This window comes from Chelonia mydas, chromosome 1 (genome assembly GCF_015237465.2).
Source record: "Chelonia mydas isolate rCheMyd1 chromosome 1, rCheMyd1.pri.v2, whole genome shotgun sequence".
Classification (NCBI taxonomy): domain Eukaryota; kingdom Metazoa; phylum Chordata; order Testudines; family Cheloniidae; genus Chelonia; species Chelonia mydas.
In genome coordinates this window covers 300,787,509-300,810,744 of record NC_057849.1, presented here as the reverse complement: position 1 = coordinate 300,810,744, position 23,236 = coordinate 300,787,509, and the positions used below count along the sequence as shown (strand labels likewise).

General features: G+C 39.0%; 1 protein-coding gene across 6 annotated transcripts in view; it reads left to right on the top strand.

The window, feature by feature from the left end:
- Window positions 1-23,236, top strand: part of TFEC (transcription factor EC) — a 183,184-nt gene that overhangs the window by 105,732 nt on the left and 54,216 nt on the right. Inside the window, exon 1 of one of the 6 annotated variants that reach the window (XM_043549825.1) lies at window positions 6,378-6,482. The exons of 4 other annotated variants lie outside the window; for them this stretch is intronic. In XM_043549825.1, coding sequence (XP_043405760.1) covers window positions 6,450-6,482 — 33 coding nt within the window. In that variant the 5' untranslated portion in view covers window positions 6,378-6,449. Of the gene's footprint in view, window positions 1-6,377; window positions 6,483-23,236 lie in introns of those variants that run through there. One more of the 6 variants, XM_043549820.1, reaches the window with a different exon arrangement.

Here is a 23,236-nt window from a genome sequence, read left to right as displayed (position 1 = left end):
AGGGTAAACCCAGGATGTAAAAAAAAGTGATTTTTCTACTAAAGATAAAGATTCAGATCTTCATATGGAAGCAGTTGCAGAATCCATAAATCTGTCTTAATAGGTCTTATTGCAACAGTGTGGTGCAGAGCCACACTGTGTAAGTCCATGCATTTAATTTGACATGCTCCTTCTGAAAGACTGTGTGGCAAAGTGGATGAGACTTAGCTCTGTTCTATTAGAGACCTGGGTTCTATTTTCAGTATTTTCTGAAGTTATGTTATGCAAGCTGTCAGTTATTTTAGTTGTGAAACTGGTGAATGATATTTACTCACAGTGCATGAAATCTTGGCTCATAATAAGAGTAGTGAAGTGCACAGAAATATTAACAGCAGTCAATGGAAGAGCAGGGACTGGAACCCATGATCTGTGGGCTTGAAGCCGAATGGGGCCACTAGCAAATTTCTGTCTCCCAGGAACAGGAAAGGAATTGTCTCTCTGAGATATGCTTCATAATCTGTGCTGCTCCTGGGGGCAGATTGTAATAGCATGGTCTAGCCCTAAATTTGAAAAGAACAAGCATCTGGTCTCCAATTCTACAGGGAAGGACAAAAGAATGTCCCCCCGCCTCCACCATGCACACACTTCTTATGGAAAATGAGTCAGTTAATTTTAGGATAGAGCTGAGATTGTGCATAATTCATCCACTCATGTGACTGATCATGTGTTGTTCCTGGTGCCGCTCTGAAGATTTTTAAATGAATGTTTTAGTGACAAATAATGAATAGTGGACATTCCTGAAAGGAATCAAGTTATCTTTGGGGATGGAGGTTTGCTGATCTGCACCAAAACGCAAAGCCAGTATGAGTTCCATCAGTCTTGCACTGAGGTCCATTGGGTTTGTAGACATTGTTTACAAGGACAAGAGTCTAGTACGTCTTTCCAAAATCTCTGCATAAATGGATGGAATGTATATGCATCAAAAAAGCTGTGTTCTGTATCTAGACAGTACAAGTTATTTTATAAAATAAAGGTCCCCGTTTCTCCGCTGGTGTAAGTCACTTTAACTCCATTGATTTTAATACAGCTACATTGATTGACACCAGGGGACTTAATCTTACATTCTTGTCAGATTTCTTTCAATTTTGCAAGCAAGGCCATATTTCGAGTCTATCTTTAAAAACAGAGCTCATGTAAGTCACGTATCAGTCTATGTTAATCAAACATACTATTGAGTTTGATAGATATATCACATGTAAAGGTACATATATTGTTGCTTTAATGCATTCTCTCACTACTTTGATAAAAGCCTTAAGATGTTGCCACTAGTTCTTTGATGTTTTCTTCTGATGTTAGAGGACATCTTTTTCCCCCTCTTCTAAATATTCTGTTTTGCATAAATAGGAGCTGGCAAGTTTTTTCTAGTTAAGGGTAGAAACAAAGTTTTATCAATGAGAACCAAAAAAAAAAAAAAAAAGTAATGCAGACTTTTATGTACTATTGTCAAACACAAAAATGTTCCATGTGGATATGTTTACATTGGACTTATGGCAAACATATTATTAGTTCTAAATGAAATAGTCAATGTATTTTCAAAGGTCTGTTTTCTTTTGGTACACTTGCCTACTTCCTTATAGTATTTATAAGAATGATCTCCGGGAACTCTGAAGGAATAAATCTTTGTGTTTATGACCCTATAGTTCAGAGGTTGCTTGTGGATCCAATCCTGTCCATAAACTTATAGTAAGCCCCAGTCATGCTTATCAGGGGTTGAGCTGTTAGCAAAATTCAGCCCACCCTGAATTTCAACAGGTTTTAGCCCCAAAATAGTATTTTTATCTTGAGAGGAAAAAAAATTGGTTGGATGGTTCTTAATTTATACAAGTAAAACAATCATGAAATATTTGTAATGATCGTTGCTGTTGTTGACTCCACAGGTCCCGACCCATATCAGGGCTCCATTGTGCTAGGCACTGTATAACGTGTCTGCCTATAGAAGGTGCGCAATCACCAACAGTGCCACCTAACAATTAGGCTGGGTTTTAGCATGGCGCCTCCCCATTGAAAGCAGTCAGATCCCCCAGTGCCCCTGCCCCAAAGGTTTCCAGTCCTCCCATTTAGCACAAACACTTTGGTGGGGCTGGGCCCGTGAACAGTCAAGGCCTTTTCCAGGAGGTCTCTCACCTAGGTGAAGAATCCTGGTGTGTTAATGTCCTCTTGGGGTAAATAGGGGATCCCAGGCCCACCCTCTCCACCAGGCTCTGATCCAGGACCCAGTGGTGGGCAGCCACACTCAACATCTTGGAATGTTAAGCTATGCCCTCCCCAGGACCACTTCCTACCCCAGTCCCCTTTTGCTTCCTAGAGTAACTCACTCTAATCAAGTCGTCAGCCTGCCATCTGAGTTGCCTGCTTCTCCTCCATGGGTTTGCACAGGCCTGCGTTGCCTGGTCCAGGCAATGAGCTCCCTGGTAATATTTTCCCTTCAGAGCTCAGAACAGTCCTCTGGTCCCTTCCGGGGTCTCTGTCTGAACTGCTCTGCTCCCCTTTGTAAATTCCTGCCACCAGCTTGTTCAGGAGTTTCAGGCGTGTCTGAGCAGGGCCACCTGGGCCCAGAACTTGCTTTCCAGGATGGGTTCTATATACCACATCGCACTGCCTAAATATAAATAAATAAAGGGGGGGAGAAAGGAAGTACGATTAGATGGGGAAGTGAGGCACAGGGAGATTAAGTTACTTGCCCAAGGTTACACAAGAAACATGTGGTAGAGCCAGGAGTTGAAGCCTCATTGCCTATGTCTCAATCCAGTGGTATTCTATGTTATTTTACCAGTAAAAGTTGCTATGAATGGCATTAGTATGTATAGTATTTATGAAGTACATGTACAGTATTTGTGAAGACCATGCTGTAGTAGAGCTGCAGCATGGTTCAGTGATTAGAGAATATTAATTTAAACCATGAACTGGCTTCTAGTCCTGAGTGCCACAGGCTTGTTTTCCTCTGGGCTAGCCAAAATTCTCATTGATTTCCTAATGCAGTGGTCTCCAAACTGGGGTGCCCGGCAGCTCTGCACGTCCACGGCTGGTCTTCTTCTGTCGGCGGCACGCCTGCAGCAGGTCTTCCGGTCTTCTTCCATCGGCGGCGCACCGGCGGCAGTTCTTATGGTCTTCACCCTAGGGGTGCGCGAGCCTAAAAGTTTGGAGACCACTGTCCTAGAGAATACAATCAAATTCAATAGTACATTATAGTATTAGGCTGAGATTTTCAGACTCATCTAGAGGATAGAGGTAGAGAAGCTGCTGTGCTTTAGCTTTGGAAGGCTGGAGAGGCCTTTTTTTGAAATCCATCACTGATTAGGAGTCTTGGTGGCATAGGGTTATTTTTTATATTCTAGCAGGACTGTATGCATTATATTTTGTAACAGAAATGTGTCAGATGCCCAGCATGATAGTTTGTTGACTAAATTATAAATGGTCTGTTTATGTTAAAACTTATCTTCATATACCACTTCACTGGTGTAGTAGGGCAAGGCTACAGAACTCTCGTCCATGCTACAACCTGTGCTCTATCCTACTCCTCCCTGGGCGTCCTTTCTTGCTCATCCTCCAGGCAGATGGTCAAGTGTGGAAGGCCTAGATTCTCAAGCCCTTTATGTACACTATTAAGACTTTGAATTTGATGCGGACATACTGACATCCACTGAAAATTGTGGATCAGAACCAACTGTTGACATCTTATCTGGGGAATTAGGAGAATAGTCTGTAAAAGTGACTCACTAGCCAGTGTACAATCTTGAGTCTGGGTGGAGCATTGTCCAAGAGCGAATGCACAGCCTGACTAACCACATTGTGTGTTGCTATGTTCCATCAGGACTAGGAGAAGGAATCCTTCCTCCTGGCTACGGAGTTGTTCTAGAGCTGCTACTGCAGGCACAGGGCTGCAATATCCTCAAGGCTCCTTTCCCTCTTTCCAAGTGAAGCATGGTCAGTGGATTCACATAGTCACACTGGGCAGCTCTTCTGAGTCCCTCCACAACACTCACCTACACAGTGTGGTACAGAGACTCCCTTGGAACATAGTTCAGGATCACACAGGGGGGGTGGGGTTTTGACTTGGGTTTTGGGTTTTGACTTGACTTCAGTGCCATGACATGGTCAAAAGCCTTACTGAAATTAGCACCATGGTTTTTTTCCTTCCAAAGTCTTTCTTATGCTAGTCACTTCATTCTGGCAGAACAATTTACAGCACTTTTTGGCTGATGCACTGTTTTGATCTGTTGTTCTCAAAGAGCCATCAGCACGCTTTGCTGTGTGGGCATTAAATAGAAGTTGGGCATGCAGTGAATTTCAATTTGCAATTAAGAAAATATTTAAACAGTATGTGTCACTTATGGTATGACAAGAGTGAATTTTGTTCTGCACATTCCTGGATTTATTTTTTTAAATAATCAAAAGCCTCCCATACAAGACTACCAAGCATTCTTTTCTTGAGCCATATCTAGTTACCCATGTCCTATAAGTCTCTTTTTAATGTATCCTTCCATGTTCTCTGCTAACTCTCCTATCCTAGCAAATTACCTTGGCTCCCTTCATAATAGTTATCTATATTTCTTCTCTTTATTTCAAAACATTCTCCAGTTCATTGTCATTTTACCTTCTTCTTGTGCAATTTTCTTTACCTGGTTTTGCTTTTTTACTAGTTGATTTTTACTCCAACTATACTTTTCCCCCTGCTTTACTATCCAGCTTTGTCCTCAGTACTTTCTTGATGAGTGCCTTTGTTTTTGCTTAAAATAACATGGCTAGTAATATAAAGATACCAAAAATATCATTACAAGCAGAAATGAGACTTGCTGTTCAGTCTTCCAAAGGCTATTTATCAAGCCTTAATTCTTTTCTTGACCTCATCATCTTGCCTGGATTAGCATGCAACATCTAGTCCAGCTTCTAATTATTTTTCATCCATAATCACAATTGTATTAAACATGATTTTGGTCCTCCACATTCATCATGAGTCAATGTTTCTTACTCTTCCTAGTAAAATTTCTGATAACTGTTTCAAAGTTTTTATAAACAAAGTTTTATATTTGCTTAAACAAAGCAAATATAATGTCACCTGCAAATCTAAGGTGACTTGGGTATTCTCCATTGATATTGCTATGCTTTTCTTCTCATTCATTCAGGGTTTATGAAGACCTTCTCCAGGCAGGAAGTGAAGTATTTTGGTGACATAGCTCAACCTGATCTATTCACTCTCCTTGTCAAACATAAATGTCAACTCAACTGCACTAAAAGTGCTTTTGAAGAGAGACAATTTACAGTAATGTGAACTGAACCTTTGGAAGTAAAAATGAAACTTTAGTGGTTAACATGAAAGTCTTGCTTCAGGAGTTGAAAATGTAGGTTAAGTTTAGCTAGGCAGGAGACTTGAGTGTTATTTTAATGTAATATGCTACATTCTTACACTGGAGATCCAGGCTTCAAATGCACTTAAAATTAGTGAGATTTCTTGATCTTTTGGGAAGGGTAGCCTTGTGCTATACTTGGAATGCTTACAGTTGTAGCAGTGCGCCATTTGGAAGTACAACTATGAGAAGGGGGAAAAAAAATCAGTAGAACAAAGAATGGCACAGATTCAAATGTTGGGACCTGACTTACATTCACTCTGGTTTCCTGGTTTATTTTGTGAATTCTTCACCCATTCTGGCAAGCAGTTATTCATGCTCACAGTTCTATTGACTTCAATAGGATTTCTCCTGACTACTCACCAGAGGAAGTCTAGACCTTAATTAGAAAGGTGAAAACCTTATTGACCTAGGGGGAGTTAATGGAGAAGATACTTTGAGTGCCTTACCACCAAAATATGTGAGTATATAATAGTCATACCCACATGTATATAAACCTGATGGAAGAGAAAACTACTGAAGCCAACAATAATCAGAGAAAATTATGGAATTAACTTCAGAACAGTGAGTCACATACAAATACGTTGAACTGTGTGGAGGATATTTCCAGTGCTTGCTGGACTGTTAGTCCTCAAATACAGGAAGTTAGTCCATCCTAGATAAGAATAAGAATATATTGTTAGGAAAATGCTGCCTTGGTGGGTTTTTTTTGCAAAGAAACAGTGATGACAGAGCAATAAAGCGATTAAGGAAAACCACTAACATGGCTATTCCATTACCCTATGGTTTCACTCCAGCACTGATTCTTCAGTTAGTAACACATTTTACACACAAATAGGAAGTGTCTTTGCTTGAAATTGCTGTATCATTTCTTCTTCCTTAACTGAAATTCCAGACTGACCATAATGTACCACTTCTCTTTTCTCTCCCCTCAATTAACTGGGTTTTGCACAAAACATAACATACATTATTCGTAGTCAGGTATTTTACTGTGTTATTCTTTTGCTTGTCCTTAGCAAGCTGCTTACGTTCTGGTAACAGGGCTCTGAGTTGATGCTATAAGAGATGATAAAACTGATAGAAATCCAATCACAGCGGGTAAGTAACTAACCTGGCAAGTCAATGTTTGTACTTTAATTAAGTGGTAAAAGCAGCCTAATCAATACTTGCTTTATGTTACACATGTAACTTAACAGAAAGTGGGATTATCTTGTTAAAGCAGATGGAAAAGATGACATTTTGCATCTTTTCCATGAGGAGGCTCTCTCATAATGCTGGTAACAAATACAGCTGTTGGTAAATGTCACCCCGTTTGACATTCATAGGTCTTCAGTTGCTGTTGCACACATTCTTTGGCATTCCCTCATTGTTAGAAGTTCTGTATCTCTTGTAACTGGGAAATAGTTTAAAATATTAAAATTACTCAAAGTATAATGGAAATCAGAACCTGCAAAGACAAATATCAACAGGCCTGCTTAATAAGATGTTTTTATTCTTCTGTGATGATTTAATTTAAAATTTCACCTCATTATTATACATTTCATGGCATTAATTTAGAAACAAGTTCAGTATGATTTAATAATAGTGTTCTTTGCTTTTAAAAATGCTGGATCCATGTTTCCGATTTGAAAAATTAAGTTTAGTAACTATGAGAGTTATTTGCTAAGCAATTATACATTTATAACTTATGTGCTTTTTCACATTAGGACTATAGTGTTTATAAGGCTTGTTAAGTCTGCCTTATTCTGTACTATAGATCTTTGAATGACTACTCTTAATAATGTCATATCCATAGTAATCCTTAATTCCTTATTCACAGAAAACTCCCCTTAAAATTAAATGGGAGTTTCACAAGCTTAAATGACAGCAGAATCAGTATTCTTAATTTCATTTTTACTTGATTAAAATACTCATGAGTTGATAATGACTGAAAATTATTGATTTATAAAGCAACAAATCAAGAGAACTACCTTGGATAATGACAATTAGCATTTGGATATTTCCCTAAATAGCGACTCCTACAAATTCTGACTGCTATGGAGTTGTCCGTACTCAGAGAGATAGCGCCTTCCTAAAGTCTACCCAAGTGAGTAAGTGAAGGTTCATTGCAGCAAGCTCTAAATATAAATGAGAGAGCCTAAATTTATAATACTGAATGAACAAGTACTGTCTCTAAACTGTCTCTAGAGTACATTTATGGGACTGTAACCTAAATAGAAAAGCTTTTTTTCCCAAATGGTTTCTCAAAAGCTGCTTCTAGAAGTCAAGTAATTGGAGACAGAAGTGAAACTTTGATCCGTTGCACATTAGAAATAGCCTGAATGATATCTTTTTTTTTAGCTAATTGAATGACTACTGAATGGGACATGTGGTGAACTAAGATTTGTTATTATGATGAACGGTCAAGTTCATTTGCTAAGTTTAGTATTGTGAGTACCAATTATGCTGTTTTTATGGGATTTCCATTTAATTGCAAAAACAGTAAAACACATTATGTTGTTTACAGTCAGCAACTTTCTCTTCATGAACTTCTAACTCCTCTTCACCTCTGTAAGGGATATTCAGATTAGTGTAAGGCCAAATAGAAGCTCTTCCAAATTTAAACATGGAGAGTACAAATTTGGGGCACGCACACACACACATATGCAGGATTAAAACATTTTTTAAGTAGAAGCTTGTGCAAGTTTACCTTGTAACTTTTGCTTACACAATAGGACCTCTATTAGTTTTTAGGATCTTTGACTCTGTTTATTGAAAATGGGAGATAAGAGAAAGAAGAACTTAGAAAGAACTAAGTACCCCTTGTAATATTTTGGCTAAGAGGAAGGGTGATAAATTGTTGTTGTTATCCCCTGAGGACAGAACAAGAAGTAATGAACTTACATTGCAGGAAGGGAGATTTAAGTTAGAAATTAGGAAGATGTACTTTTATGTACCCGCTCAGTCTTCCATTATCCAGACTGAAAAAAGTGTTTTTTTTTTCCTTAAATCTTTTTCATAGGTCATGTTTTCTAGAGCTTTAATCATTTTTGTTGCTCATCTCTGGACTGTCTCCAATTAGTCTACTTCTTTCCCATAGTTTGGTGCCCAAAACTGGACACAGTACATCCAGTTGATGCCTCATCAGTGCTAAGGAGGGAGGGGACGGGAGGAATTACTTCTCATGTATTGCTTACAGCTTCTCCCAGCTAGCCCTCTTCTTTTTTTTTTGATGGCAAAGTAGACACGTCTGATTTGGCTGTAGCCACCACCAACTATAACTCCTCACTACTAAGCACTTTATATCTTCTCACAGTCTCTGAAAGATACAAGGCAGCGTAACAGCACTTGTAAAAATAATACCTCATTCCCCTAGTGCTTTTGGTAAAGCACAATAGCTTTTTTGAAACTTAAGACAGCTGAACGTCTTCAAGTGTTTTCCTCTCGTTAGCAAAGCCGTTAACAAACCCATCGAAGGTGATCAAATTGTTTCTTCTACCTTACAGAGTGCACACAGTCCATCTTGATCTATTTATTAAAAAATATTTTTGTTTTAAGGCATAATGACCAGTTAGTACTCTAAACAAAAGCACTTCATTAGTCCTAGCCAAGCCCTGAAGGAAATCACCAAACCCCCTCTGTCTAATAGTAATGTAGCTAGTATTGACCATTTATGTCGAGTTATTAGTCAACAAACAGATGCATCCATATGCTTAGTGGTATATCATAGGCAACTGAAGAGCAAGTGAGGGGTGAGGACTCAAACTCACAATTTATACTGGCTACTGACCTTCTTCAAAAAGATCAGCAGCAAATAGTTCATGGAGCATATTTTGATAGGAATTTTTTTCAGTCCCAAAATTTAGACCAGTTCTAATCACTAAAGCACCATAAGCATTTATAAGGCCATACTGTCCTTTACAATAAGGCTCCTTTACATCACTCGGGCAATGTAAAAGGAGTGTAAAATGTAAATGTAAAAATGTTTACACCTGTTTTATACTCCTGGGGGAATTCAATAAGAACAATGGGAACAATTCACTAAGCAGGCAGGCTGCTACATTCTCCTCTGCCTGAGAGACCAGAGTCTGCCCTATGCCTACCTCTTCAGAAACACCCCCAAAGCCCTGCCCCTCCACGCCGAGCATGCCACAGCAGCAATTGAGAGGGACAGAGTGTGCCTCTCACACACATGATTACCCAGACTCCCCCCAGTGGTGATTTACATCTCTACTGGCTGCTCTGGGTGCCCAAACCCACCTGCCTGCACAGCCGGGGAGTTGGCGCATGACCATTCTTGGGGTTTCCCTTTGCTTCCCCGTCAGAAGTCATTTTTCTGCGCGGAAGCAAAGAAATCTGTGGGAGTCATGAATTCTGTACACACACAGTGATGCAGAAGTCCCCCAGGAGTAACAATTTTCAAAAGGTAGTCTTTTCTATACAGATAGTGCCACATCCTGAGTCTTTTCTATACAGATAGTGCCACATCCTGAGGTCTTCACTAGGAGACTGATACCTCCTACTCTTGTTCTGTAGCCTCTTCTGCCTTAGGTAGTCCAGCTGATTTCAGTGGGACTACTCATGGAGATAGAGGATATTCAGTGTAAGTAAAGGTTTGACCAGTTAAACATAGCTACCTGTGCAAAAAGTTTCTCTCCATTTATCAACTGCAATAGCCAAAAGTTACCAATCCCTTAAATTGAATAATGTCAATAATAAAGACAAACTGGAAAAACACAGATGTGTTTTATTCACAGATCTAATTAAATCAATGGGACCACTGATGGAGTAAGGTACTGTTCAGCATGAGTAACAATTTTAGAATCCGTTCCATAATTTGATTGTGGTGGCTTGGTGAGCCTGCATGATCCTATTAAAAAAAACGGGTTAAAGAATATTTATTTAAGTTAGTTGTATTCAGATTGTCAGGGCCTGACTAAATTTATCCTAGGGTATTTAAGGAACAGGCTGAAGCAATTTTGGCATCTTTAGCAGCTGTCTTTGAGAACTCTTGGGGGACAGATGAGGTCCCAGAGGACTGGAGATGGGCAAATAGCTTTAAAAAAGGAGACCAGTCAGCCTGGAAAGCTACTAGCACAAATTATTAAACAATCAATTTGTAAGCACTTAGGAGATAATAGGGTTATAAGTAATAGCCAACATGGTTTTGTCAAGAACAAATCATGCCAAACCAACCTAATTTCCCTTTTTGATAGGGTTACTGGCCTAATGGATCGTGGGGAAGCTGGAGATGCGGTTTGTCTTGATTTTAGCGGTCTAGATGAAATTACCATAATATGGGTGCAAAACTGGTTGAAAGACCTCAGAGTAGTTATCCATAATTTGCTGTCAAACTGTGGGGATGTATCTAGTGGGGTCCCGCAGGGTCATTAGTGACTTGATAACGGATATACTTGTAAAATTTGCAGATGACACCAAGCTCAGAGGGATTGCTAGCTCTTTGGAGGACAGGATTGGAATTCAAAATTACCTTGATGAATTGGAGAACTGGTCTGAAATCAACAAAATGAAATTCAGTAAAGAGTAAATATTTTCAGAAAGACATCTTTAACTTTTAAAGGACAGAGGTGATTCTGTAATACACACTTAAAGACAATGGGACTCAGCAGTATGGACCCTGGGTTATAATAGTGGATCCAGATATAGGATCAGGGCTACGATACGTTTTCTGTTCATTTTAAAGATTATAATGATTGTAGGCATTTACTCTTATCTTGGAAAAATGTCATTTACTTTCTAATTCAGGAAAGCATTTATGTACGTACTTAATTCCCAAAGAAGTCAAGGGGGACTTGTCTACAAGGCACATTAGTCTGCACTAGAGGTGTGTAAATTCTAGTGCACACGAGCATGATGTGCACTAACTGGCCCACAAAGACCCGTGCTCATGTGAACTAAAAGTTCCCTAGTGCACATTAATATAGTCCTGTTTCAAACAATGCTACATTAATGCATGCTAGAGAAATGTTAGTGTATATCAGCAGGGTCCACACAGGCCAGTTAGTGAGCAATTACTAGTGTGCACTAGAACTGACACCCTCTGGTGCAGACTAACACACTGTGCAGATGAGCCCTGAGACTTAAATGTGTGTTAAAAGTTAAGTTTAAGCTTCAGTGCTTTCCTGAATAGGTATAATCCAAGCACACAGTTAAGCACTTTCATGAATCAAGACCTTAAACTGCAGTATTCTATTCCCACCATCTGCTTCACAGATGTTCAAGAAGATCTGATCCTCCTCCCACTGAAATCAGTGGGAGTGGTCATTATTTCAGTGAGACCTTGAAAAAGCCCATTAACATTTTTTTCAGTATTTAAGTGTCCAAAATCTAATTAAAAATTAAACACAATTTTCTAATTTGATAGACAAACTGCTGAAACATGAATGACATTACATTTCTAAGTTTTGCTCTCGTTGGCAAAATACAACCACAAAGGCTTCATATTCTGGTCTACATGAAACCTGGAAATAAAGACGATAAATAGGACCCCATATCTGAAAGCTGTTTCATGTGACTGACACCTCTTCCCATGCACGACCCCATTGACTTTTAGAGTTTATTACAAAATGCACTTCAATGGGACCTTTCTCATACAAGTTGCTGGGTAAGACTAGGGCCTGGAGCAGAATATAACATTCATAGCAGGAAGTTTTTACAATGAAAATGCTAACTTTTGAGATTATGAAAATGTGTACAAAATTGCTTGAAATCTTTAACAAGTCAATGTTGACAAAAAAAAATATAGGAAAAAGCTTTGCTAATAGGACTGCAAGAAAGTTAGAGTTAAAGCTGAGTACAAGTGTTTGCAGGGATCAAAATCTTGGACATTATCTCTGAACACACAGATGTGTGTGTATCATTAAAATAGTTACCTACAATCAAACTTGACTTTTGCTAAATTAAAAATATCAGTCATATCAATTATGACCTTGATAACATTTTTTACACAAAATTTCATTGCAAAAATTCACAATTTGTTAGTGGAAAATAGGTCTGGTTCAAACTCTGCAAAATAGAAACAATTTTAACATTTTTCACAATACTTTGAAAAATACTTTGACCCAACTCTAAGTTAGAGGCTACTGGGAAAGAGAAGTGAGCTAGATTAAAAGGCTGAAGTAAAGACTGAATGACTGCAGTCCTTTGATCTTAAGGTGAGAGAGGAATCCACATGGTCCCAAGATAGAAAGGCAACTGCCCACCTTGCCCACTGTTAATCTGCCCTGATATATAGACCCTTACCAAAAGCCCACCCACTTGTCAGAGCACTGATCTTAGGAAACAAGTTTAAATATACACAATTTAGCCAAAGGAGCTAAAGAAAAGCGAGTCAGCAAATTAGCAAAGAGAAGGAATTGGACTGTGTGGATCAAATGTGAAAAAAGAGACTGCAAATACCAGTGTTGCATAAGGAAAAGCTCTCTGCAAGGTATGACCACAGGTACAAGAAGAACAACAGCTCTCCCATGGACAGAAGATCAACACAACAGCATGTGACCATTTGGGGCTATATTTTAGAACTGGCCATTCCCTGCAAAGTTATTTTAAGAATTGGAAAGGTGATTATTTTGACAAGATTTCCCCAAGGTGGTATTTGCTAACATTCAATGGTTGAGCTCAGGTCCTTTCCTTCCTCTGTTTCTGTCTGTTAACATCATTGTTCACACAACATTCATTCAGTAGGAAATGAGTTGTGCGAGGCCAACTAGCTGTACTTTACAACTACAGGGATATCATCAAAGCTTGCTGTCCCAATTGCACTGGAATACTGGAGACACTTTTGGCTCCTTAATTGAACTCATGCAGTCAAGATGCACAAACTTCTGATGGCTCCTTGGCCAAAATCATCTAACTCTGACTTTTGCTGAAAGGAGCCCTAAGGCTTTAAGGCCAGCTTGTCAGGTGTTAAAATAAAATTTAAGTCTTTATAACTTTGCAGCCTTTATTGGCATTTAAGAACAATTTAACTCCCTAGCCCAGAAGGATTTAAGTTTCAAAACATGCAGTCTAAAAACAGTACATAATCTTAAACAAAACAAACAGACTACAGGCATTATTTTTTACAAACTACGTGATTTAAATGAAAGATTAGAACTGAAAAATGAACTAGGAATCAGACCAAACAGTATAGTTACTTAGAGAAATGTAGAACTGGAAGGGACTTCAACAAGTGTTCTAGTCCCCTGTGCTGAGGCAGTACCAAGTAAACCTAGACCACCCCAGACACGTGCTGCAGATTAAGCCCTTTACTTTGTCCTGCCTTCGGTGGACATGGAGAATAATTGACCACAGTCCTCTTTATAACAGTCTTCAAATACGTTAAGGGCTGTTATCAGGTCCCTCCCTCAAAAGGTAATAACAAAATGTTTTTTAAGTACATGAGAAGCAGGAAGCCTGCTAAACAACCGATGGGGCCCCTGGACGATCGAGATACAAAAGGAGCACTTAAAGACGATAAAGTCATCACAGAGAAACTCAATGAATTCTTTGCTTCAGTCTTCACGGCTGAGGATGTTAGGGAGATTCCCAAACCTGAGCCGTCTTTTGTAGGTGACAAATCTGAGGAATTGTCACAGATTGAAGTGTCACCAGAGGAGGTTTTGGAATGAATTGAGACACTTAACAGTAACGAGTCACCGGGACCAGATGGCATTCACCCAAGAGTTCTGAAAGAACTCAAATGTGAAATTGTGGAACTATTAACTATGGTTTGTAACCTGTCCTTTAAATCAGCTACTGTACCCAGTGACTGGAAGATAGCTAATGTAACGCCAATATTTAAGAAGGGCTCTAGAGGTGATCCTGGCAATTACAGACCGGTAAGTCTAACATCAGTATAGGGCAAATTAGTTGAAACAACAGTAAAGAATAAAATTGTCAGACACATAGAAGAACATAAATTGTTGCGCAAAAGTCAACATGGCTTCTGTAAAGGGAGATCATGTCTTACTAATCTATTAGAGTTCTCTGAGGGGGTCAACAAACATGTGGACAAGGAGGATCCAGTGGACATAGTGTACTTAGATTTCCAGAAAGCCTTTGTCAAGGTCCCTCACCAAAGGCTCTTACATAAATTAAGTTGTCATGGGATAAGAGGGGAGATCCTTTCATGGATTGAGAACTGGTTAAAAGACAGGGAACAAAGGGTAAGAATAAATAGTAAATTTTCAGAATGGAGAGGGGTAACTAGTGGTGTTCCCCAAGGGTCAGTCCTAGGACCAGTCCTATTCAACTTATTCATAAATGATCTGGAGAAAGGGGTTAGCAGTGAGGTGGCAAAGTTTGCAGATGACACTAAACTGCTCAAGATAGTTAAGACCAAAGCAGACTGTGAAGAACTTCGAAAAGATCTCACAAAACTAAGTGATTGGGAAACAAAATGGCAAATGAAATTTAATGTGGATAAATGTAAAGTAATGCACATTGGAAAAAATAACCCCAGCTATACATACAATATGATGGGGGCTAATTTAGCTAATCAGGAGAAAGATCTTGGAGTCATCCTGGATAGTTCTCTGAAGACATCCACACAGTGTGCAGCGACAGTCAAAAAAGCAAACGGGATGTTAGGAATCATTAAAAAAGGGATAGAGAATAAGACGGAGAATATCTTATTGCCCTTACATAAATCCATGGTATGCCCACATATTGAATACTGCATACAGATGTGGTCCCCTCATCTCAAAAAAGATATACTGGCATTAGAAAAGGTTCAGAAAAAGGGCAACTAAAATGATTAGGAGTTTGGAACGGGTCCCATATGAGGAGAAATTAAAGAGGCTAGGACTTTTCAGCGTGGAAAAGAGGAGACTAAGGGGGGATATGATAGAGATATAAAATCATGAGTGGTGTGAAAAAAGTGAATAAGGAAAAGTTATTTACTTGTTCTCATAATATAAGAACTAGGGGCCACCAAATGAAATTAATGGGCAGCAGGTTTAAAACAAATAAAAGGAAGTTCTTATTCACTCAGCACACAGTCAACCTGTGGAGCACCTTGCCTGAGGAGGTTGTGAAGGCTAGGACTATAACAGGGTTTAAAAGAGAACTGGATAAATTCATGGAGGTTAAGTCCATTAATGGCTATTAGCCAGGATGGGTAAGGAATGATGTCCCTAGCCTCTGTTTGTCAGAGGGTGGAGATGGATGGCAGAAGAGAGATCACTTGATCATTACCTGTTAGGTTCACTCCCTCTGGGGCACCTGACATTGGCCACTGTCGGTAGACAGGATACTGGGCTGGATGGACCTTTGATCTGACCCAGTATGGGCATTTTATATTCTTATGTTCTCGGTCTCTTTTTTCAAGGCTACACATACCCACTCTTTTTTAATCTTTCCTCACAGGTCAAGTTTTCTAAACCTTTTATAATTTTGTTGCTTTCCTCTGGACTCTCTCCAATTTGTCCACATCTTTCCTGAAGCATGGTGCCCAGAACTGAATACAATACTCCAGTTCAGGCCTAATCAGTAGATCCATTTGAGGCCTCACCAGTGCCAAGTAAAGCAGGACAATTACCTCCTGTGTTTTACTTACAACATTCCTAAGAATATACCTCAGAATGACATTAGCATTTTTTTCAACTGCATCACATTGTTGGGCTCATATTCAATTTGTGATCCTCCATAACCCCCTGATCCTTTTCAGCAGTACTACTGCCTAGCCAGTTATTGCCCATTTTGTAGTTGTGCATTTGATTTTTCTTTCCTAAGTGTAGTAAGTGCAAAAATGGCATGTAAACCTATTTCAAAAGAATATAAATGACAAAAATTAATAATATATTTCTTACCTAGCTATAGTTGCAGCAGATTTTTAAGGATCTTTTTATTAAATTTATATCATGTTTCTAATAATGACTGACAGCCATGATAGAGAATTTTAGAGTCCTTCCCCTTCCATTTATAGCTGAGAGAGCTATTTTAGGACATTGAGATACCAAAATAGAGAAGACAGTAGCGATTGTCAAAGACGTGGCCTTTGCAAAAGAACTTTAAAAATGCGCTTCTTTAGTCTCGTCACCCTTGAAAGAACGTTCACAACTTATTGATGAATATGATGTCAAAAGGTTAAACTGGATGAAAAATAATTCATTAGAGTCACATGAGAATTTTGTTTTAACTTGAAAGCTACTTTATGGCGTCAGCTAAACACAGTGTGGATTGCCAGACTGGATGTCTTTTCTCTTTGTAATCTCTCTTCATGCATATTAATAGAAAAGGTCCCATCTAGTCAGATCAAAGTTCCAATCAACAAAATTTCACATTACAAAAAATTAATTACTGCGTTTAGCTTAAATAATTGGCACCCTCGCACATACTTGTAGACACCAGCCCTAAGACAAGCAGCAACATTATTTGGAGATAAATTTTTAGATAACAATGGAACATTTTTATTCTAACTTTAATTGAAATTTAATTTTGGTATGAAACAAATACATGCAATTTTCAATAAAGCGTAACAAGTTTAATAAAATGATCAGGACAAATAAACAATTTATGTTTGGTGCTGCCAGCAGTTAGGAAAGGCTATTTCCTCATCAAATATACTATCTTTCTGAAAGCTACTTGAAAACCCACAGAAAAATTATTATAATAGTCTATGTTGCTGTTGCACTTATCTTAAAATGGAATTACAGCTTTAGGTTCTTACAGAATATTTTATTAACAAAGAAGTTGTAGTTCAGTGCTTATTTTCTAGTACTAAGATTGAAAGAACGTGAAATCCTATACCTAGAATAGTTACTGTGAACATTGTATTGCTGTCAAATGGTGATGATGGTGTTCCCATCAGTGTAACTCTGACTACCACCAGAGAAGTTTATTTCACAAATAGTTAAAAATATGGTAGTACATTCATCTGCTACATAAGTGGGCAAACTGTAGTGAAATCCATTGAGTGTCACCCACTATATCAAGAGTGCATTTGATCCAGTGATTTTATAACAAGGCTTTCAGTTTTAACATTGTTTGCTGAAAATTCAATTTTTTTTTAATCAAAGAAAAAGTAGCTGTAAAGCAGCCAAATTTATAATTTCATAGAGTAAACTTCAGAAGGGACCATTGATCCTCTAATCTGACTTCCTGTATATCACAGACTGTTAAATGTCAACTATTACCCCCTGAATTGATCCCAGTAACTTGTGTTTGACTGAAGCATATCTGCTAGAAAGGCATCTAGTCTTGATTTTGAATACATCAAGAAATGGAGAAGCCACCACTTCCTTTGGTAGTTTTTTCCAAGGATTAATAACCTGGATTGTTAGAAATGTGTGTCTTATTTCCAATTTGAATTTGTCCAATTTCAGCCACTAGTTCTTCTTATGCTTTTCTTCACTAGTTAAAGAGCCCTGATATTTTCACCAAGTGAAATTATTTATACACCTCTCAATCTTCTTTTTGATAAACTGAATAGATTAGACTCTGAAAATTTCTCACTGAAAGGCATTTTCTACAACCCTTGAATCATTTTTGTGTCTCCTTTCTGCACCTCTTCTGTAAAAGTATTACATACTTTTTAAAATGTGGATACCAAAAAGGAAGACCGTATTCTAGTATTCAACTCACCAATGCCAAATACCAAGTTCAAAGGACCTTCTTTCTCCTACCACTGCTCCTTGGTTTATACTCCAATGATTTCACCAGCCCTTTTTGCCACAGCATCACACTAAGAGCTCCCATTGAGTTGCTTTTCCACTATAACCCTAAATCCTTTTCAGAGACACTGCTTTCCAGAATACAGTCCTCCCATTCTGTAGGTATGGCCAGCATTCCCTGTGCCTAGATGGTGTAACTTTGCATTAGACTGTATTAAAACTCATTTTGTTTGAATGGGCCCATCTTACCATGCGATCAGTTTACTCTGCATAACAGCCCTGTCCTCCTCCCTATCCGGTGATGTCTCCTCACTGTCAACTACTTTTTGAGATCTCTCAGGCTCCATCTACACTACAGTTGGGATCGACGCTTTGAGATCGATCCACAGGCGGTCAATTTAGCAGGTCTAGTGAAGACCCGCCAAATTAACAGCAGATCGCTCTCCAGTCGACCCCTGTACTCTACCCTCAATGAGAAGAGTAAGGTAAGTCGACAGGAGAGTTTCTCCCGTCGACCCCCCCCCCGCGGTGTAGGCCCCACAGTAACTTGACCTAAGGTACATCAACTACGTAGATTACGTAGCGTAGGTTGACTTACCATGGTAGTGCAGACAAGTCCTCAGTTAGTCAATTTTTAATCCATTTAACTTGTGCTTTATTGATATTGTATAGTGCTAATTTGTTAATCAGAATGTCATGTGGTACTAAGTCAAACACTTTACAAAAGTCAAAGTACGTTACATCTGAACAGTTATTTTAACTCATTCTGTAATTTTATCAAAGAATGAAGTAAGGTTTGTTTGACATGACCTATTTTCCATAAAATCATATTGATTGGCATTAATTATATTCTTGTCCTTTATTGACTGAATCCCATATCAGCCTTTCCATTATTTTGTCAAGGACTGATGTCAGGCTAATTGGCCTATATTAACCTGGGTCATTCTGCTTGTCTTTTTTAATTACTGACACAACATTAGCATTCTTCCTTATTTGGATATTTAGAGGAACTATTCATGACTCCCACCTGCCCATCAAATATGGGCTTTTTCTTACCTTTAACATGACTGCTATGAAAACCATACAAATTGTTTTGTTTTTCCAACTGAAAAATCCCATCAGCAAATAATCTGGTTAACGTTTGCTTAAATGAACAAATTGGAAATCCTAGCTATGACATTGTAAAAGATACTAATTTTACTTTCATTTTTTTAATCTAAATTTCATACTTGTGCAGGAATAGAATGGATATTACACAATTTTACCACAGATTTACAACATGGTCAAGATGTGTGCTCAAATTAGAAAGAAACGAAGACTTTTGCAGTTGCATCTGTAACTCCTAAAAATTATATTTGTACTCATAACTGGCTTGTGAATGGAAAATAAATTAGAAATACAGTACATATGAACATGTGAGCTGATGGTTCAAAAACAAGACCTAAACTTTGTCCAAAGTTTGGGAGTGTTTGTATTCAAGGTTTCGGTTCAACTCAAATCATAACATTCAGTTCTGGGTTTGGGTAGGGATTTTTAATGCCTTCAGTGTTCAGGATTTGGGATTCTGGTTCTGAACCATCTGATTATGTAATCCTACCTGGAGTAGGTAAGCAGAATCAAGGTAGTGGGCAGGAGATGAAGTGTTCTCTGCTAGAACTTATGCCAGCTTTCATTCATCCAAAAGTCTTAGCAATAATCGGCCTGGACTGACTATAACAGCTACAAAAGAATGTCTGGGAGGAGAATCAGTACTGGCTCATCTGCACATTTCTGCTATCCTGAGTGTTTACCAGTAACATTTTCAAAAACATTTAAGTCACTTAGGAGCCTAAATCCCATCCCATTCCAAAAGTGAGTTAGGGATTCAGTATAATTGAAAGTCAATGGAACTTAGGCTTCTCAATGCTTAACAACTCCCTTCTGAAAATAGGACTTACACTATTAAATTACTTAGCTGTAGCTCACGAAAGCTTATGCTCAAATAAATTGGTTAGTCTCTAAGGTGCCACAAGTACTCCTTTTCTTTTAGCTGCTTTTGAATAACTTACTTAGTCTCGTTAAAAAAATCATTGGGATTTAGGCTTAAAGCCCAGATTTTTAAAGGGATTTTGGCACCTAAATAGGAAAATGGATACTTAAGTCCATCATGTAGGCACCTCTGACATTTTCAAAACTGGAGCTCAGGTACCACCTAATTGCCCCCCACCCCCCCACCTAAATCTCCCAGGCACCTACATTTTGGCCAGTCAACATTTTCAAAGCAATTTAACTGCTGATGCTCTTACTAAAGTCCACAGTCTTGCTGGTCTCACTCCAGAGATGTACCAAAATCAGGCTGTGCTCCTGTGACCATGAAGTAGCACAATTTGCAAAAGGCTTGTTCTGGTCAGTCTCTATTGCGAACTCAGGGATGGTGTGTTTGCAGCTCAGGGGTCAGAAGGGTTAATGCCGACTCACTGAGCTGCTGTAGTACACCCAGGGTGGTTGCATCTGTTTTCAGTAGTGTAGGTTCAAGAGTCTTGGAACAGAGAGGACAGAGGAAGTTGGCTCCTGGGATTCTGAGATACTTTTTGGAGGACTCCCAGGACCTGAGTCAAGTGGGGCTGCATCTACACTGCCTCTTGAACCTGGGTCAGGGCTTTGACCTGGGCTCATACCTTGCAGCCCACCAGGGTCCTGGGACCCTGGGTTAGTGTGATTTGTGTATGGACAGAAGGGGACTTAGGCTTGAGCCTGAGACAAGGCTTACATTGCCAGTGTAGACACATCTTCAGAGCCCGGGTCAGCTGACTTGAGCTTGGGCTGCAACACTACAAATAGCAGTGTAGATGTTCAGGCTTGGGCTGGAGCCCAGGCTCTAAGCCCCACCCGCTCTTGTGGGGACTCAGCCCAGGCCCGGGCTCCAGCCAGAGCTTGAACATCTACACTGCTACTTTATAGCCCCGCAGCCCGAGCCCAGTGAGCCTGAGTCAGTTGACCCAGGCCAGCTGCAGCGATGCTGCAGGGCTTTTATCGCAGTGTAGACATATCTAAATCATGTAGGCACTTCTGAAAACTTTCCCTTACCGCTCATCTTTTCCACAATTTAATCATTTACATTTCCTTTTCACAAGTGTTTTAAACAATAAAAATAGTTTACATTTAACACTGTACTGTACAATATTTGCTTTTGGTTTTTGTCTCTGCTGCCTAATTTCATACTTCCTGTTCCAAATGAGGTGTGTGGTTGACTGGTCGGTTTGTAACTCTGGTGATCGTAACTCTGAGGTTCTACTGAACATGAAAAACTTTATGCACATGAATAGTCCCTTTCAATGTAATGGTTCCAGTGAACTTAAGAGTTACTCATGGATGTAAATGCTCATTTTGAGCTTGGTTCTAAAACTGGATGAGGTTGTGGGGGATCCCAGGAGCAAAGAGGAATGCTTGTTTTATCCAGTGATCCTTTTCCTAACCCCCTGGATTGAGTATTTCAATGCCAATGCCTTTATCAAGACTAATTAAAAATGGGCTAGAGCAGTGATTCTCTATCTATTTACCATTATGGGCCACATATGCAGCTGTATATGTGTTATGTGAGCCGCATCCACACAATATATATACTACCTGAATGGCCCTGAGGACGTCACAGCTATGTGTAGATTGGTTGAGAACACTGGGCTAGAGTGTCCAAGTTTAGATTCAGATTCAAATTTCTCCACAGTCTGTGATTCCTATGCTTGTGGCCAGGGTTTTGTTCTTAACTGCCACAGAAATAATGAACTATACCCAACAGTTACACTGAAACTCAAAATCAAAATGAAAATTAAATAACTGTTGTCGAAATTACAAACACTAAAGAGTTTATTTTATTCTACAGTCTCAGCTATTCAACAAATCTAAACCGAACATAATATTACTAACATTTAATAATGTGACTCATTCCAGTCTTTTGACATTCCAGTAGAGAATAAATCACAGTTTCCAATCATATTGTGGTTAGTTGCTACATTACCCTCAGACTTGATAACATTTTTACCAAGTCTTGAATTTTCTTTTCTATTTCACTCATGTTGCACAGATATTCTTAATTCTTTTGAGTGCTTCACTTTGCAACCCTAATGTTCTCTTAATATAAAAAGAAAAATTTACGACCTATAAAGTAGGATCAAGATTTTTTTTAAAAAACGGTTGCCTAAAGATGGACTGGGTACCTTAACTTCGAGTACCCATTTTAAAAAATCTTAGTCTAAAACCCTTCCCACCCAAACAATTTTACTTTCATATTTACTGCTTTTGTAATTTGAACACTTGAGGCCACTAAGAGTTTGAAAAACTATAGCTGAAGTAATGACCATCTCCCACTGGAGGAGCTTTAAATGCTTTCCTCCTTGTGAAATGTCTACTGCTTGTGAAATGTCTACTAATTGTTAAGATCTGTTGCTCCCACTGAAAGAAAACCATCCAAGAAAATCACTGATAATGAGCCTGATTTCTGAATTACTACTGCTCCATGCTTAGTTGATTTTCATTCATGGGAATCACAATGCAATAGGACAGTGACAGAAGTGGTGGTCCAATTCGCAATGGGCTGCCACAAGCGTTCATTGATTATCCTAAAAGCCTAAGAAACAAAAAGAAAGCGTCTTCCTCCTCCACATCATCCTCCCAGGAAAGATCCTGGTAATAAAATCAACTAATTGATTAAATCTCCTTGTTTGCAAGAACAATTTAAATTAAGCCAACATAGACTAATCTAATGAACTGCAAATGCTTTATACATTCCTTTCAGTTTATTTTTTACATCTAGTAGTGTGGTTTCAATATTTCCTGCAGGAATGTTGAATTTCCAAGCCACTTTTTCATTCATGATAGAGCAATTGTCCTCTCAGTTTAAGAAGAAAGAATATTTGGGCCATGGTATGGAGAGCCTGTGCAAAGTCCTCCTCATCTGTTACAGCATGGAAAGGGACTCTGTGGGGGTTCTACTAGCAAAACTGCTGAATTTGGGTGTCTGTGCACCACAGGAAGGGTTTCTGCACCAGCCTAGGCAGTGTGGAAGTTCTAGTAGGCTAGGAGAGGGGACATACATTCACTCCTTTGCAGTGGCTCTAGAACCGTTTGTAACTAGTATGGAGGACCTGTGGCTCTTTGTGGAATGACAGCATGAAGGAATGCTAAACAGTAATTCTGTACCCTGGTCCTGGATTGGGGTCAGTTCCCAACCATGCTGCGCTCCACTCACAGAGTGTCCAAATTCCCTCGCTTAATGGGCATGGG